Raw genomic sequence first — 19,424 nt, forward strand, 5'->3', positions numbered from 1 at the left:
CTTCAACGCGACACCGAAGAGTACTCGCGCGACCTCAATACTCGAGAGATAACGTATGAGAGAAAGAGAGAAAGAAGAGAGAAAAAAAAAGAGAGAAAAAACCAACAAAACGGACTACTTATTCTTGTTAATATACAACAATGATACCTGGTTGCTGGTTATTAGCTGGTTGGCACTGATGCTGGATGCGATGCTAGCAGTAGTGTTTGTTACGCAGGCAGTAGGGGTAGACACACAAGTCGCGGCAGCACTGGGCATGCAGTCGCTGCTGACTGTTACCTTAGTAGCCAATAGGCTCTTTATAATGGAACTCGACGTAGTGCCACTTCGATTATCTTCCTTAGCAACTACCTGGACACATTGCGACTGCTGCTGCGGCTGCTGCTGGTGCGGCATTTGGGAGCCGCTGGCTAGCAACGCTTGGCTCAGGTGCGGATGCGACACTGACACCTGGTCGACAAGGAGGCAACATACAAATTTTCACCCGACCGGTACACTGCTGGTGTATGTGTATTGTACATATCCCGGCGTTTTTCGGAAAAGTTACAACTTAGGCGTATGCGAGAAACACATGCTCCGCGATACTTAATAGAAATATTTATGTATGTACACCCCCTGTCAATATTATTAGGCATGCTTTGATTTTTTACGTTTCATCGACTTCCAGCTTTTACAATACGGCTCATCTATCGATCGAATTGTGTCATGGAACCATTATTTTATAAAAGGTATTTCTTACGACGTCATTTCACTTAGCTGTTACAATGACTCTGAACAAGTATGAAGTTGCATTGTTGATGATAACGAGAACAGACGTGAGTTTTTGGGCGCGTGTGTCAATTGAAATGTAGTTTTATTTTTGTTGATTTGTTTACTGGAAACTTCCAATTCCTTGCTTGATAACGGAAAAATAAATTTTTGCGCGAAAAATATTAATATTGTTCAAAAAAATCATGAATAAAACGAGTGATTTGACTCGGAATGTTGCAGAGATAAAAAGCGCTGTTTGACGCTGAAAATTAATCGAAAAAAAAATAAAATTAATAGCTTTTCTCCTCATAATCTATATTCTATGAAAAAAACCAAAGTACGTCTAATAATATGGCCAGAGACTATATGTATGTATGCACGCGTGATGTAAGGGAGACCGAGGAACTAGTTGGCTAAAGGGGCAAGTTGGCTAACTGATTATCTTTGTTGTTTTCTAACAGGTAACAGAATCGAGCACGTAGGAATTTCATAACCATTTTTGACACGTTTGAAACCTCTGTTTGCTCGATTATGTCGGAAAATAGCAGAAATAATCGATTAGCCAACTTATCCCTTGGGGAAACTTACTCCTTTTGTCAACTAGTCCCAGTCTCCCCTGTATATTTTCGCACGTTAGCGTGATTATCGCAGACCCCTGCGCAATCGGAGGAAGCGTTTGGCAAGCGTAGAATCGCGATACGCAGCGCAATGATCCCACGGAAACGATCGATATCCTCTACGACTTAACGCGATTGCGAACAGAAAGTATCGCCCCACATATGGACAGAGTTCCATGCGCTTTAACGTCGTAGAGTAGAGAAAGAGAGAGAGAAAGAGAGAGAGAGAGAGAGAGAGAGAGAGAGAGAGNGAGAGAGAGAGAGAGAGAGAGAGAGAGAGAGAGAAGCGGATAGATGAAGAATCCCGCGAGAGATGGATACATTTCATACTCTTACAGTCACTCTAGACTCATTTACGCGGCAACCGACGAATTCGCAGAGACCAATTCGAGGAATATTCACGTGGCATGCAGGGTAAACTCCGGTACCTGTGCGTTATGTCACAGCAAGAAGGGATAGTAGTAGTAATAGTAACACTTGAGCTTGTGTTAGATGGGAAACCAACATTAAGAATAGCGTTATGAAGCCGCATACAACCAAAAGTGAGAAGAAGAAGAAGAAGAAGAAGAACCAAGGTCACGAGCGAACGAATGAACGGCAGAGAATGGTACAGAGAGTTAGGACTCGGACCCACCTGACTTTTAGAATCAACCTTGGTCACTGGATTTTGGGACTGACTCTGGGTGTTGGACGGGGGCTTCGGCGGGGCGGACAACTGGGCCTTGAGGATCGGAGACGCGGGGGTTAGGGGGGTCGTTTGTGTTCCGGACGCGGGATTATCGGCTGAGGCCGTGCTATCGGGTGCGGGGCTTATATTCTTGACTGTACGCTGTTGAACGGGAAGCACCTTTACTGGAGTAGCGTTGATCGCCTGAATCGGGACCGTATTAGTAGCTACCACAGCAGTTTGGCTCGGATAAGTGATCGGTGCGGGCGTCGACCGTACTCGGATGCCTTCGTAATACTGGGTACCGGTGTTCTCGCCCTTCAACGGATTCGGCCCCACGATATTGCCGAAAACGGATCTGCACAGAGAGAAGAGGCAGGCGTCGCGTGAGCGAATGTGCTGACACTTCCAGGGTTGCCACAGACATTTTCCAGATGACAGTGGAGAATTTCCCATGAGCGATATGTAATCTTGAACTTTAAACGTTTAGAAACAGGGATCGCAGGAAGGGTGGCTTGTATTATTAGAAGCAACACAAACTTCGAAGTTTAGTAATATAATATAATCCTAAAGGCAAAATCAGGTCAACAAAAGATAAACGAGTATTGGAAAAAAAGAATATAATTGAGAGCATTTAATAAGGGAATTGTGAGCAAAGTTCAAACTTCCAGGTTTTCCCTGATATTAAAAATTTCCGTGACTTCCAAGTCTGTGGCAACCCTGCACTTATCCCACCGGCACCGTCGGGATACACTTGTTTACGATGAACACTTTTGCGTTTACGGTTGAACATTTTTCTTCTCGATGCTCTGCAAAATATGATCTAATGAGAGATTTTAACTTGAAGTCGTATTCTGAACTCTCTTTCATTGATAAAAGTGCCTTAAATGTGTCTTCTCAGCCAATCTGGTGGTTTCTAAGCCACTTTTAGAAACACTTTTATTAATAAAAGAGTTCAGAATATGGGCTTTAATATTTTAGGCTTTCACAGAGAAATATTTGATTAGCTAGTAGCCGCGTTCCTCGTGAATTTGTTTCGTGAACAGCTCGATTTACTTCTTCAGGGTGAGAAACGATCTGAAACTAGCAGAATTTGGGAATTAACGCGTACTTGCAACGCCATTACCGTTACTTTTTCTCGGTAACAATTTGGTAACGTTACATTTTTCATTAGTAACGGTGACGTAGTTACATTCCTTGGATAACGAATATAATAAATTCTTTTCATCACACGTGCAATACATATGTATATGAAGCGAATCCTAAGAAAAAGGTCTTCAAAACTAACAAAATAACGGAAATTGTAACGCTTTGTTACACTTCGTGAGTAACGATAACGGTAACGAGTTATATTTTCGATCATTAGCAAGTAACGGTAACCCGTTACTTTCCAAAAGTAACTTTCCCAAACCCGGAAACTAGATCTTAACTTCGGGGAATTATTCAAGAACAAGCTCTACCGAACATCGGCTATGTTTCGAACTACATCGAGAAGTGTTCAATCCGTACAACAAACCAAATGTGCGAAGCCTATTGATAGGCTGCCGGGTGATAAAGTGTCAAGATAACAAGAATATCGCTTGCTCGATGTGTCTCGAGCAACGATCGACGCACCTGACGCATCTCGGAAAGTGCAGCGGCGCTATCACGCCTCGCCTGCCGATTTTCGTGCAGCAGCCGAGATACTTTTTGTACAGCTCCTCCTGCTCGATGCGTACGCCCGGCGCGAGCTCGAACGTGGCCCTCACCCAGCCCAAAGCAAACTGCTCGTTCTCCTGGATGATCTGCTGATGCGCGTTCTGCTGCTGAATCGCATTGGCCGTCTCTACTGCTTCTACACGGACGAAGAGAGAGAGAGAGAAAGAGAGAGAGAACACACATTTACACAACCTCTTGACGTTTACACCTTTTGAGAGACGCAGAAAGAGATATCACATACTGTGCGTTGTCGACTTGGTCGAGGTCGTAGCCGGAGTCGCAGGTCGGGAAGGCGCCGGACTGACGGGTGCTGGCGTCGTGGTGATCGTGACCGAGGTAGACGGAGCGGACGTGGACACTACTGTCGTAGTAGGCGCGGCCGAAGTGGCGGGTGCGTTGTTCTGCGCGGTGTTCTGCTGCTGCACTGCCACCGTCGACACCGTTTCGACCACTCTCATTAGGATGCACGCCTTCGGGCCGTAACTCTGCGCCTCCACGGTGACGAGGGCGACCAGCGTGTCGATGGCACCGCGCACTCGCGCCACGCTCGTACACGGTCTCTCACCCAGCGAGGTTAACGCGTACAAACATTCCAACGTATACACTAGGAGAGCTATGTCACTCAGGGCTAGAAATCTGCGAGGACAAACGGGGAACGTTCGTTAGAACTGATTCGGGCTTAGTGGGTAACGAACGCGTTACGCGTAACTTGTCACTGTTATAAGCTACTTTTTCTTCGGTCATTACTTGATAACGGTAATTATAACGAGCTATTTTTTCCAACCCTCAATTAGATTGAGAACATGACGAGGCCGGAGTAAAGCGCGTACACTGAGAGGAAAATATTTAATATTTGTAATGCTATAACTCTAATGCTATAACTATAAATCGTAATAAAGGAATAGTAAGGAGAAGCGTTTTTTAAGTAAGTATTACTATAGTGTCAGTGATAATAACCTTACATGTACATTGCTGCTTCTATTTTTTTTATGGTTAAAACTAAGAGAAAGATAAAGGAAAAGGTACAGTGATTGGTAGAAATACAATGATTAAGATATAGACACGTTTAAACGCAAAACAGACCACCAACACACCACCAACCATCATCGGATGTGCAGCTGTTGATGATAGAGAAGAAAGTGGTCTATCGAAAAGCAATCGGTTAAGTTGCAGTATTGATTAACTCATTAGGTTGCAATCAGAGGCTGTCGATATACTGGTATGTGTGGACAATGTATTTACCTAATGAATCGTTTAACAGGGCAAACTTAAATATTGAGTTTCGGTCATTAACTAGCTTTAAATTTGACATATTTATTTATTTGCCATACTTCTAATGAATATTAACCCTTTGCACTCCGCTGTCGCCGTAGCGGCGACATGGTTGTTTTGCTGTCTCGGCACTTTAAGAAATTTTAAGTCCTAAAATTTATGTTTTTCTTTTATAATATAAGTTAGAATATGTTTTGTTATAAAATAGCTAAGAAATAAAAATTTTGTTTTATTGAAACGACTCTATTTTTCTTCTACATCATAGGTATGTACTTGGAACTAATAGCCTCTATGCATTACTAGGCTGGAGTGCAAAGGGTTAATCGCTACGACGAGTATCGCCAATTATTATGACATTAGTGTCAATTGCTAAGATTCTCGTTATTTCAATTCGATATTTTATTTTCAGCAGGATATATTTTATTTTTCTAATATAACCATGTATTCCTTTAACGTAGAATCTTGACTAAATTTTGTAAAAAAAAAAAAGTTCTACAAATGTCAGTTTTGCATCAAGAGACAACTTATAATAGAAATATATTATAAAACTTCCACAATCACTGTACCTCTTTTCCTATACAGTCGAGGCCAAAAAGATCTACAATTTCTCTCAGTATAAGAATTAACTAGTCGCTGCGAAGCGTTCACAGACGTTGCAGGATTCGAGTGAGAATACGTACGTTCATACGTTCATATACAAATATTTACCTGCATATAAGTTCATATACACCGTCCGCCAGACCGAACGTGACGATCTCTTCGTTACTGTCCTGCTGGCTGATTTTGTTAAGCACCTCCAAGCAGGATATAACGATAAACCTGTCCTGGGACTCGATTCCCCGAGCCACGCACGACAACACGACGTCCGTTATCCTCTCGCCGGCCTCCTTTAGAATAATTTCATTCGCTATGTTCCCTAGTATATCGAAGCCGAGTTGGTGCAGATTGCTCCATCTCGCCCTCACGCACAGTAGCACGAATCTCAAGAAACACCGGTTCCTGCCCAACACCGTGGCGTTCTCCGGCGTGAAGCTGAGGTTCCGCAGAATCGACGCGATCTGCAGCACGCGCTGCCCGTACGGATCCTGCGTGCCTAACGTCCGACCGACGCAGAACAGATCCTTGTCTTCTTCCTCGAACTTAATGGAATTTTGGTTCTGATCCTTCAGACTCTCGTCCGAATGTGACGACACCAACGGATCCAGTCGCGGGCACTCCGGGAGAACCTGGGAGCGAACACAAATCACGGGACGTTTTATGACTCGGAAAGCCCAAGGGAAGAATGAAATTTATTTCCGCTGGAGAGCGCCGTAGCACACAGAAACAACGTAAGCAGTAAGACTTGAGCAAGCGAATTTTAGAATATTTCACAATGTTAATAGAGGTAGGCATGTAGATTTTTATCTTGATTTATGTGCATTCTAATGCTTTTTTCTATTTTTTCTTTTATTACATAAACATTCCTTCTATTCTTCTTTTCTTTCGTTTTGCGTATTACACAAGTGTATCTATGGATGTATCAGTCCTGGTCTACAATAGTGTTTTAAGACCTTTAAGGCCTTAAGACTGAAGAAATTGACAATCAATCGATTATTCTCCTCACATCGCCTGTGATTCCCTGTGGTCAATTTCATAAGGCTTAAAACATTTATATTGTAGACTATTAATGTCCTATTTTAGATTGGGATTTAGTGTACCAAAAGGAATTCTTCCTGTTTAATCACAATAAATAATAAATAACAACAATAATAACGAGAATAAAATTTATCACAGTCGATTATTCTCTTTATCGAAGAATAATCGACTATGATTGGTAAATTCATGATAAATTCGTAGTGAATTTGTAATTTGTAGTTTACGTATTTGTGTGTGCGCTTAAATCGAACTCGCTTCGTGCTGCAGTCTAGTCAATCTCGAGGATCCGAAATTGAAAGAGCAATTAGAGGATTGGGTATCTTGAGGAGGATTAGAAAAAAAAAGTCTCATCTCACCCCATCGACGTCAATTGGTGTCGGTATCGGCGTCGGCGTCGTCGTCGTCGTCGGCTCCTCGTTCTCGGTCGTCGACGTGGAGCCGGCGTTACTTTTACCCTGCTTCTCCTTCTCGAGCGTCTTCCGTCTGGAAAACGTCGGCAAGCTGCTAGGCGGCTTCTTCATAAAGGCCCTCTCGTTCGTAAGATCTATCACGTCCTGGGAGTCCAGCACGTCCGACCAGAAGGAGTTGATCGAGTAGTTGCGGACGCGCGAATACACTTCGATGAAAAGCTGCCGCGTGCCGGGCGAGTCGAATACGCCGGCGTGCGCTAGGAGGATGTTCACCAGCCGGGGGTACTTGTCGAGCCGCAGAGTGTGCTTGCCCTCGTTCGACAGAAGTGTGCAGACGTTGATGGCGAAGTCCTGCTCGTTGGGCAGCGGCGAGAGGAGCGACAGTGCGAGCTTGTCGTAATTGGAGGGCTTGTAAAGGTCCGCCGAGAGTCCGTTGTAATCGCGCAGGGACTCTGAAAGTAGAAGCAAAGGAAGTGGTGGATTCAGTACTTTGCGAAGACGGATCTGCCCTCCCCTCTCATTCTTTCTTTCTCTCCGACCCGTCATGACTGGCCTCGAGTTCGTCAATCAGCGGTTACGAAAGCGTCCAGATGATTGCTTAACGAACACGAATATCGTAAATTCCATTATCGGGATGCGAAACGCGAACGACTGCCTCCTGTGCGCAATTATCACAATGAAATTTCGCAGAGAGCAACGCTTCTTCTCCCAATTCGGCGACAGTCCTTTTCTCGCTCCTTCGAAGAGCTTCGAAAAACGCTTGTTAACGCTGTGAGGTGGTAGAACTCGGAAGCGGTGCACGAGGTCACGAACGAGATATAACGATAACGCGACGATAACGATAATGATTGCGCGCGGGAGCGTAAGGAAAATTGTAGGAATGCATGTATTACTCGGGAGAGGTGTCATACCTACGGCACGTATTCTCATTATAACTTAAAGGTAATGGCGATATTAACGAGCGCGTCGCCAGGTTTACCTTGGCTGTGTGAGACGCGAAGGTCGCGCGAACGTTCACGTGCCCACGCGCTAGGAGCTGTTCACGACGACGATGACGACGATGGTTTTTCAAACATCGACGACGAATTTGTCGCGGGCGCGCGCTATCGGAATAATTAAGTAGTGCTATTATCGCGCAGGCTGATGAAAATAATTAATTGAAATGTGACGCGTCTCGGGAGAAGAAAAGAATAGGAAGGAAGAGGCGGCACGAGGAAAGAAGCGACGGATTATCTCCCGATACGGCCCTTTTTCACGTTGACGCGCTCTCTCACTTGCTCCTCAATCTCTTTCTCTCTCTCCCTCTCTTTACCTTTTTCCCTAAGTGTTAAAGTTAACGAAATCGACGGACGTCTCGGCTGTCTTATCTGCGGCTCGAGATACATACGTCGCACCAAGTCGTGCGTTCTTGTTCCACGAGCGGCGGCGATTAAAATAATCTATTGCCCGCAACACTTCTCCCGACGTTGCGAACGCGACTCGGTATCGGGCGATCGTCGTCACGGAATTGTCACACGGCCAATCCGACCCTGTCGCGCTCGGCGATGCCTCATTGAGGCAGGTCACGGCTGGTTGATGCAACAAGAAAGCGGAGCTAGTACCGCGGGCAATAACGCATCGAAAGCTCCCGGACCTTCCCGCGCGACCAGTTCCTCGTCCTCTCGTCCTCCTCGGCCTACGTCTGCCGACCCTGCGCCGAACGATGCACGCGCAAAAAGTGATAGAAAACTGCCGAATATAATATTTTTCCTATGCATATATATTATATTATATATATATGTAGTATGTGCGTGTTAATAAAAATAAGATTTATTAAAAATAATAAACATAACACTAGTATGCCAATAAAATAACACCAAATAACACCACTAGCCAATAAAAATTAATTAATCCCGGTACTCGATATGGAAGTGAATATCGCAAATACTTAGAACGACTTAAACACGGATAAGTCACGATAAGCGCGTACACAATTGAAGCAATAATTGGCCTGAAATTGCGAAAAATAACTGACCCGTTGGAATCGAGAAAAAGAAAGAAAAGCAGGGAGGAGGGGGGGAGGGAGAGAGAGAGAGAGAGNAGAGAGAGGATGCGCACAAGAAATATATTACTTGTACTGCGGAGAAGAATAATTGCTCGATTTATTTTTCTTCTCTTAAGTATGGTTATTTTGAACGAGCAATATTTTTTCTTGATAATAGCATTAAAATATATTCAATTAAATTTATTATTCAATTAAATTTATTATTATTCAATTAAAATATATTCCGACATATCCTTCTGAATGAAGCATTTTCAATGTCTCTTAAGATCAAATCATACTAGCGATTGTGATTGCCGATTACTTTCAACCAATCAGAACAAAGCAACAATCGATCGAGATCAGTGACTGCTATGAAAAAAAAAGCTCTATTTCATATATTAATCGTCAATTGTTAGTGTGATTCGGCTTTTAGTATATATTCTTTGTTCAAGATAACCATTGATTAAAAGAAGAGAGATAAACTGAATAATTGCATTTCTTCGCGGTACGAATAACGTTTTTCTTTATGCGACTCGATTTCAAAGAAGTGTGATTTCTGTAGATCCATAAATCACTAACGAGGCAATAATAAGCATGAAAAGCGAGGTCGAAGCGGAACGGTTATCGGTCATCGTGGAGAACACGAGAGGAGAACGCGGGGAGTGAGCTTATCAGCGCGGAGATATCTCGAGTCGCAGTATCAGTAATCGTAAAACCGACTAGTAATCATCCCGACACAGCTCGACCGATTTCCATACAACGGCTGTTTTATTCCGCCACGACGACGTCACGTCACATTTCATTATCAGCCGATTGCACGCTCCTTCGCTTGGCCCGCTCACTCGCTTCGCTGGCGATAGAGTAGCCGGAGAGGGTTACTCGAGCGCCGGTGAAAAAAAAAAACCGATTATCCGTCCATTTACTTTTAACGGTCCGCCTCATCCAGCGCGTCGCGTCGCGCGATCAATTATCTCGCGCGCACATCGAGGTCGAGTGTCCGAGACGACGACGACGACGTCGCGCGCTCTGTACCAGTAAGGTGATCGACTCATTCTCGATGCACCGCAAGTAGGTTGTGTGTGCTCTCTCGGTCAAGGTTGACTTTCTATACGAAGAGGGCCCCGATACATTCCGCGCGCGCGGCGGAGGCGGCGCGCTGCAACTTCCTCCGCGGCTTCTTCTCGCTTCTTCTCTCGCGAATCTCGGCAACTCTCCCCGCGTTTCCGGAATTTCCGCGAGCAACCGACAGATCTCTCGGGATCGAGATTACGGAGATCCTACGGACGACTCGATACCGCGCTTATTACCGGGGAATAATGTACCGGGTAACACTTGAGTCATGAGTACATTATTGTTAACTGTATTGCTCTTCACTGAAGAGGAATGACGGCCGAATCTGAGAAGCTTTTGTTTGCTGCTGCAAAGAGATGAATTCGCAACTATTTACTTGCGTTATCGAATAAATCACGTAGAATATCCGTCACTGATTTAAGACTAATTTTTCTCCGTGTAGTATCAGTGATAGTTACATGCATGTTGTTGCTACTATAAAATATATTCGGCGCTGAAACTCTTATTTTCTATCAGTGCAGCGTTGCACAATTTTATAGCAATTTTTGCTACAATATATTTTCCTCGTGCCAAGTCTTACGATCATACATCGACTGGAGAATTAGATGATTTATTACAAATTTGTTTCCGCTCATTACCGTTGTGTTATCGTATGGTATCGTTCATATTTCTTTGTTCTCTTCGACAATACCCGAGGAACTCTCGCGGGCAATCTCGGACGACGATAGCAGAAACGACGAGGACCGATACTTAACCTGGCTTTCGAGTCAGCGCCGCGTCCTTCACGGATTTACTTCCGACGTTTCGCGAACGTTCGCTTCTTCACGAAGAGAAACGACGCGGACGACGGTTTCGGAAGAAGTGGACTGAAGTATTCGCGAAACGTCGGGAATAAATCTGCGAGGGACGCGGCGCCGGCGCTCGCGAGCCAAATTAAGTACTTCTCCGCACCGCGAAAGTCTAAAGTAGCAGACGGGCCGATCGATCCGGCGAGATCGGTAATCGCGCGCGCGTAACGTCTTCGGGGCGATATCGTCTCACCTGCGCCCGAAGCGTCGGGGGATCTGAACGGGGGGAGAGTTCTCTTATCGGGAACTCCGAATACACGGCTCTTTACACGGCGCGACGTTATCGCGGATCGCGGTAATCTTTTCAGCCGCGAAACCACGATCAATATCGCGTCCCAGGAGAAGTGTCGAGTTTCGCCAGAAACCAGAGGAGGTGGGAACACCGGGAAGGGGGGGGGGGGGCGACCGACGACCGGTAACGGTGGCGGTGGTGAGGAAGAAAGGAAACCCGCGCGAGGGGTTCCGCGATGGAGAAAGGGAGGGAAAGATAGAGCAGGAAAGGAGGGTCGTTTGAAGGAGCTGCGAGGAGGACTCGTTAATAAAATCACGGCTCGTCAAGGATACTGCCAAGTGGCGGGTATCGATTTCAAGTTGAACGCTCTGTGTTTCCCCGGAGGGACGAAGAGCGTTCCGCGCGCGTGAAAAGCGCGATAAACAACGACGAGGAAGCTCATCGCGTCCACACGCGACCCGAAGAGGAGCTTCCCGTTAACTTCCTTCTCCGTGCGATAGCGGGAGCTTGCGCGCAAGTTCGTCGGATTTTTGGCCGTACTTCTGTCAGTCGCCGAAGTCGACCAATCGATACACGGCCGTGTTCAATCGAAGCCTTTCGAGTCGAAGCGCCCGTCGAAGCGTTTCTTCCCGCCACCTTTCAGGTAAATTGTCCGACGCCTCTCCTCGATAATGACGTATCAGTGAAATAATCATCGACCGTTTGATGGAATTTTAACCCTTTGCGCTCGAAGTTTTTTTTTCATTCATATTACCAGCAACTCGAAGCAATTTCAGTGGAAAGGTCATATTCACATATAAGTAAATGATATGCGCATTAAAAGAAGTCATTGTTGTATGTTATTGTTTTTTAATTTTGTTAATTTGTTAATAGTTGTTAATAGTTTGTTTTAAGTTTAAAGACAAATTTTAAATGGCTCCGCTCCGGAGAGTGCAAAGAGTTAATATGCTAGTGGTAGGATTTTTAATACACTTGAAAAAGTCCCGCACGACCGTCGGATATCCTGACGAGTTCACGAGAGATTGTGTTATCCGCCCGGGGCGAGTCGATTTTCAGTCTCCCCGTACTATTTCAGCCGTCGATTTCTCGACGTTCGCAGAAACTCGTTGAACTCCGCGCCATTATGGAAATTACGCCAACGCTCTACGGGAAACAATATAGGTGCACGCACACACGCGTGCGTGCACGCACAGACGTATATCTCTCACACGAAGCGAAATTCGGGCGATATTCGGCGCGATAAAGCGAGACGATTGATTCGCATTGACGAATGTTAGCGGAGCTATTTATAGGCCGGTTGTGTGATAAAAGCAATATACGGCTGACAATGTCGTCGCATGACATCGTGTTTCCCCGTATTCAATCAATCCGAGCTCAACCGCGTCAGAGTCACGGCACTATGATTAAATACCGATAAATATGCGATACAATGCGCAGAGAGAGAGAGAGAGAGAGAGAGAGGTCCGATCGATCGCCACTTGTAACCCACCACGGGGCAAAAGCATTAACCCCGGGCATTATCGCTCTTCCGCTCCTCGTTACCTCGTCGATTCGTGCGCGTTTCGATACACCAAAAATGCGACGATGTCGAAACTCGGAAGAGCCGGAGAAATTCGCGCGAATAAATGCAAAAATTCGGAGGAGTGAGCGCGCGCAGCACGAGGGTTCGTCGTCACCCATCGCCCCGGGTTTTATTTTCCCATAAATTATCCATCGATTCCCCCACCGAATGATCCGCGCTCTCCTTGTCGCGGGAACGACCGGGATTATTTTCGACGCAAGAGGAAGAGAGAGAGAGAGAGTGGGGGAGAGAGGGAGCGGGCGCCGTGCAACACTCGCGAGGGGAGAACGGACGGCGGGCCCCGTGGCGTTAATTGGCATTGCAGCCCACCGCTGACAAGCGCGTCGCGAACGGGGCGCGCGCAGTGCGGCGGAACGCGCGTCGATGCGCCGGTGGCACGCGGTGGCCCAGACATCGCCGCGTCAATCGTCGCGGGCGCCCGCACCCGAGACCGCACAGGTGGAACTCGGCAGCCGGAGATCGGGGGAGGCCACCCTCGCGCCACCCCGACACGTCCGTCCGTCCATTCGTCCGTGTCTATGTGGCAGCTCTCTTCAGCCCCAGCTTTCCACGCCGGCTATCAACGCCGCGTTGACTCGGCGTTGGAGGACGCGAAAAGACGACTCCTCCTCCGCGAATCAACGCGATACAGCAGCTCCCCATCGCCCCACGCGACGAGACCTCTTTCCGACGTTGCAGATCCGAAATTTTATCTCGAATTAAATTCACCGACCGTCTGAAGACACTCGATATGTCGATGTCTTCTTTCCTTATTTTCTCTCGCGAAGATTTGCCACTCGAAATTTTTCGCCAAATCACGAAGGCCTTGTCGCATTTTCCTCTTCTCTTTCTTTTTTTCTTACCGTTTCATCGATATTCGTGACTCGAAATTTGACGTCACGAAATCAGGCAAAGCTCTGAATACGTGTAGGGGTGTGTGTGTGTGTGTGGGCGTGTAGGCGTTGGCGCAGTTTTTCCTCCTCTCTCATTTTTTTCCGAAACGACCATCCCTAATCTAGCGCACGACATGCACAACACACACACACACACACACACACACACACACACACACACACACACACACACACACACACACAGAGAGAGAGAGAGAGAGAGAGAGAGAGAGAGAGAGAGAGAGCTGGGATCGCGCGGGGTAAGCTCTCGCTCGCTCGAGTCGCGGCGGAACATCACGCAAGCGCGGCATTATACCAGGACGATCAAGAACCGACGGAACACTTATCCCCGCAAACGCTTATTGATTGTGACGCGCGCCTCGTCGTACGTCGCGCTCTCTCGCTCTGTCTGTCCATCTACCTTTCCCCGCCGACGACTTTCTCTATCTCTCTCTCTCTCTTTCTCTCGTCGATTCTCTTCTCGCTCGCATCGGCACGCACGCATGCACGTACGCACGTATCAAGCGTCAATTTCTGCTGCGTAATCTGTGATTTCGATTTGATTTGCAATTTTAAATACTCAAAGAATTATTTCGCGCCTAAATCGAAATTTTTATGCTACGCTGATTATAGCTGAATTAGCCGGAAATTGAGAAACCAAACGCGTTTTGGTTGAAGAAAACAGAATTTCTGGTTATAAGAACTATTATTATGATGTTCTGATGCTTTGAAGAATAATTTGTACCTTTTATATGGCCTACGGACTAATAAATGTCTGACGATATTGACACTTTTTTTATTTCTTTCGAAAAAAGGTTTGGTTGTATTAAACAGAAAGAGACCAATCAGATGTATTTTGATTGAAAAAACAGAATTTCTGGTTATAAAAATTACATTTGGGTCGTAAGAATCAGAAATTCCGTTTCCTTCACAACCAGTACGTATCTGGTTGTTCCTGTATTCTGGTTAATGCGACCAGATTTCCTTTTCCGCATACGGATCGAATGTTAATATTATCCTCAACGACCTATTTTCATAAAAAGAGCGAAAATTAATTTATTTTAAGACATCACCAGGATCAAGGTAAGGATTATATTATATTAGGATTGAGATTGAATCTATTTTGCTGTCTTAACTTCTACTATGCTGTAGAATTAAAAGTTGGACATAGAGCCAAAATTTCGACTCGACTGCGATTTTCCTCCTTCCTCGCCTGATAATCCGTAATCTAAATAACCATTCGCGTCATGTAAGCGCGGAACAGGAAAATCGTTTTAAAAATTGGAGTACGCCGTGTATTACGGAAAAATGACGATACGCCGAGAGGATGAGATTTAATGGTCACGCATTGCGAATGCTCGACGAGTGGTTTAACACTCGTGTCACGCGATCCCCGGCGTCTCTCTCTCTCTCTCTCTCTCTCTCTCTCTCACTCTCCGTGCGATAAGTCGCGTGCTCGCGTGCGACGGACGGAAAAGAACAGGACGAAATTTTACGGTACACGGATAACCAATTGAAAGCTCTTCGAGCGGTCATTGAGACGTCGGTCTTCATCGGATGCGCGATCCTTCCTTAGCAAAGTAACCTCGAAGACGCTTGTTTCTCTGCCCCTTTCACTAAAGATGGGAGTCGTATGAATAACGGGAAATAACCGCTGATTTTCCTTGTCAGTACGCGGACGCGTCGCAACGGTAACGTCATCGTCGAGTCTCATCGCACCTCGATGACTAATAAACGCCGCCTCGATCGTGCCGATCTGAATTTCCTACACGTGTCGCACTCGCGACGATATTCCTCAAAGTCGACGTCGCGCACGACGACACACCTGAGTTCCGGTCTGCAATAGCGTTTTAAGCCTTGAGAAATTGGCCAATCTCAGCCGATTATTCTCCTCACATTCGATTCACTGCCGATTGCTCAATTCCTTAAGACTTAAAACACCTTTTAGTAGACCGGAACGAACTCACGAGAAAGAGCTCTGCGGAATATCATCACGTCGAATCGCGAGCAGAAAAATCCCAACGTCGAAGAGAGCGCGAGTTACCCTGCCCGACTCGCCAATATACACCGTAACAGCATCATACGGCACTACAGGGTGCAACGTTATCAAACGTTATTAACGTTAACGAGCTGTAACGTTCCATCATCACTCGGCTCAGCGTGCAAAGTCGCGTTAAACGGTAGCGAGGCGCGAACGATTGAACGAAGAACGATCGTGGGCATCGATCGGCCGCGCGTCGGGGATGAATCGCGCCGAGAGGGAGAAGGAGAGAGAGAGAGAGGGAGGGAGAGAGGTAGAGAAACAGGGAGCTCTTCCCGCCAGGGCGCCTTCACTGTGACCCGGTTCCGGGGTGAACATAGCGCGCGCGGCCGCCGCCGCACGCGACTTGCGCGGGAGGTCGGTCGCGCGACGACGCGGCAGCGGGTCGGGGGGTTGCCGGCGAACCTAAGAACCCCGGGGTAAATTAACAATCGTTAACGTACGTACGATATCGGTAAGCATCATTTTCGCACCCCCCTCTCTTTCTCGACGGACCTCTCGCACCCTGGGCGCGCGCCCCCACGCCTCTCTTACTCTCCCCCCACTCCGCTGCCCTCTCTGCCCTCGCGGTATCATCCAGTTACCCCCGAGCTTCTGTGCGGGTGGTCGGACGCGCGCTCGCAGAAAGGCTGCCGCATGCGACAGCGGTGCGCATGTGCGCCGAGTATAGACCCGCGAGAAACGCGTTCCGCCAGTCGTCCGCGCGCCCGCGCGCTGCGTGTGTGTATGCGCTTGCTTTATGGCGCTGGCCCCGCTGTATACGTGTGTACGTACGCGTATGTGTACGTACATCGCGTGTGTACACACATGTGTGTCACGATTACTGTCCATTAAATTATCTTGTACACGCCGCTCGCTCGCTCGCTCGCTCGCGCGCGACCCCTCCCACGCAGCGCCCCTCGTGCCCCGTCGTCGTTGTTCCTCTTCCCCTCTCTCTCACTCTCTCTCTCTCCGCGTGCAATGCAACGGGTGTGCGCACGAATGCACTCGCGCTCGTTCGCTCGCGGCTCCCAGCCAGGCCACCGCCGCCACCACGATTCGCATATGCGCGCCGCTCCTCTATCTATATCTATCTATCTCTCTATATCCCTCTCCGGCTCGATAGCCCGTCGCTGCTGTGCTCTCGGAGGCAGCAGTACAGCACGTCAATAACCCGTTGCCGCCTCTTGCAATGGTATAATATGTGTGTATGTGTGTGTGTATATATATATATCGCGTGCGCTTTAGCGTGTTTCGCAAACGCGCACACACACATACATACACGTAGAAATATTTCGCATCACGCGAGCCTTCGCAAAGACGCGCCGTCGCGGACACCCCACGACCTCACGACGCGACCGTGGAAGGTGAGAGAGCGACCACCCCCGCCTCTTACTCTTCCCGCCCGTCGGGGTGGCGAGAGATGGCCCGATTGAATGCCCCCGTTTACGATTAGCGATCGCGAGCGAGCTAGCGAGCGAACATCGCGCTCCATCGATCGAAGGCGCCCCCTCCCCCTCTCTCTTTATCTCTCTCTAGCTGGTTACCACCGAGATGATACTTGTTTCAATCATCGGAGATAATTATTATCGTATAATAATTATTATGGATAATCTGGTGGTTGGCGAATTATGGCAACGTCGGTTCCCTCGGTTTGTTTCGCGTGCGGTCATGCGAAATTCGGATACCACTCTCGCGATAAGGGAGGGACGAGAGTCGAAAGGTAGGAGGAGGAGGAGCCGCAAGGGAAGCGAACTATTCGCGGAGTGTAATCGAACCGCGCTATTTTTACGCGGTGTCGCCGGGACGACGCGGAACGCGAGCGAAAAATTCTGACAGGCGGAAATTGCAAACGCTGTGAATTATTGAACCGTGACTCGTCGCACGTACAAACAGAGGAAAAGGCGATGGAAAGAGAGAGAGAGAGAGAGAGAGAGAGAGAGAAAGAGAGAGAGAGAATGCTGCATGTGTGCGACGCAGTGATAAAGAGCGACAAGGAGGCGATGGGCGAACAATGGGCGATGGAAAACGCATTTGAAAGTCGCTCGACCGATACGTAACGTGCGCGCACATGCGAATTGTATCGGGTCGACATAAATTGGCAAGAACGATTTATCGGAGGCGCATTCTTTTCGGGAACGAAACACTAATTTTGCATTCGATAATAAGGAAACGAGATATCCTTCTCTGCGATTCGATGGGTACCAACGAGTTGCCGATAACGTACGCGAATATCGATGACGCGTCTCTCCGGCGCGCATAAATAATTCATACGCATCGAAATAACTTTAGACAAGTATAAATAAGAGATTTCCACACGGACGGAACAAAAAGAATAAGAATAATAAGATCGTGGCTCAACTGAGCGGGGAAAAAAAGAATTAGCTCCTACAGCTAAAAATTAGCCATTCATATAATATATTATATCGATTAAATGAAATTTAATTAATTTAGCTACTTTTTTGTCCCTGTACTCTCGCACAGCTAAAAACTAGATCTGGCAATTAAATTTCAGTTTCGGTATTACGCAGACAGCTGATTCCTTCTTCCTGTCTGCGCAATTAACGACGACTCACCTGCGATGTTGTGTTGATGGTGGTTGTAAGTAAGAGGAACGGAGTGCAACGCCCTGGCGGACCATTTCCGATGTCTGGAGTCCTCGTCGTCGTCGTCAGCCTGTTGACCATCTTCGCCTAAGAAGTGAACTTTCTCGTACCTGTCAAGATACCTGCAATACCACACCAGCCACGTTAATATTTCACCCTTGCTTTAAGTAAATGTTTACCGAGCACACACCTTTATCTCTTATCTAAGACTAATTCTTTTTCTTAATGTCCCGGTGAAATAGCGAAGTGAGGTATCAGTTGCCGGAAGACGACAATTGGTCCGCTAATAATCGAGGAACGATCATCGACGGAAACCACCGTTTTCGGGTCAACGAAGGATCAACAGCGCGAAACTCGTGCCGTTCGACGGCACCACGTCGAGAGCGAGCGAACCGGTTGACCCGCGACGACGGCAGATCACCACGTGGCGCGCGTGTTTCAACGTTCACAGCGACGTTCTACTATCGGCGGCGCTACGGCCTATGAAGAAAGCTGCAGCGTCGCTGAACTCCACAGGGACGACGCGGAGAGACAGATCGACCGACCGACCAACCGACCGTGCATCCGTCAGTCCGTCCGTCCGTCTATCCGACGAAGGTGCGACGAACTCGCGCGATGTTCGCGCGAACAGGGTAGCTGCGAGAGACGAAGGGAGAGAGAGAGAGAGAGAGAGATGGGGAGAGGAAATCATGAGACGATGAAGAGAGACAGACAGACAGAGAGAGAGAGAGAGAGAGACAGAGGACATTGAGTCGTGGGTGGGCGAAAGAAAGTGGTGGGGGTAGATGTAGTGGATCCATTCATGCAACCGACGTACAGTGCGGAAGGTGCAGGCGGTGGAGCAAGCAGCCAGAGCCTGATTGGCCGTTGGCGGGTGCGGACTGAACACTTTGACTACCGCCGCGTGCCTAGCCACGCGTGTGTCACGCGCCGGCTTGCTGTGTTCTTACTGTCATCATCATCGCGTTAATCCTACCAACGCTAGGGCGAATCATGGGCGCTCCGGCTGAAGCCACGTGACCGTGGCGGTGGTCACCTGGTAGCTTAGCGAGAATCGAAGTCCCAAGAGGAAGACTATCGCGAAGGTTTAGTCTCCGTGTCGAGGCTGCTTTAGAGCCACG

General features: G+C 47.5%; 1 protein-coding gene across 9 annotated transcripts in view; it reads right to left on the minus strand.

Moving 5' to 3' along the window:
- The window catches only part of LOC106745154 (AT-rich interactive domain-containing protein 2), a 61,976-nt gene that overhangs the window by 8,657 nt on the left and 33,895 nt on the right, over positions 1-19,424 (minus strand). For 5 of the 9 annotated variants that reach the window (XM_014620505.1, XM_014620498.1, XM_014620489.1 and 2 more), the window contains 7 exons: positions 18,274-18,425; positions 6,996-7,501; positions 5,713-6,230; positions 3,974-4,368; positions 3,649-3,868; positions 2,002-2,392; positions 148-450 (listed from right to left, as the gene is read on the minus strand). In XM_014620505.1, the coding sequence (XP_014475991.1) occupies positions 148-450; positions 2,002-2,392; positions 3,649-3,868; positions 3,974-4,368; positions 5,713-6,230; positions 6,996-7,501; positions 18,274-18,425 (2,485 nt within the window). The remainder of the gene's footprint in view (positions 1-147; positions 451-2,001; positions 2,393-3,648; positions 3,869-3,973; positions 4,369-5,712; positions 6,231-6,995; positions 7,502-18,273; positions 18,426-19,424) is intronic. The other 4 variants (XM_014620534.1, XM_014620515.1, XM_014620550.1 and 1 more) reach the window with 4 other exon arrangements.

This window comes from Dinoponera quadriceps, unplaced genomic scaffold (assembly GCF_001313825.1).
Source record: "Dinoponera quadriceps isolate SergipeBrazil2010 unplaced genomic scaffold, ASM131382v1 scaffold120, whole genome shotgun sequence".
NCBI classification, from domain to species: domain Eukaryota; kingdom Metazoa; phylum Arthropoda; class Insecta; order Hymenoptera; family Formicidae; genus Dinoponera; species Dinoponera quadriceps.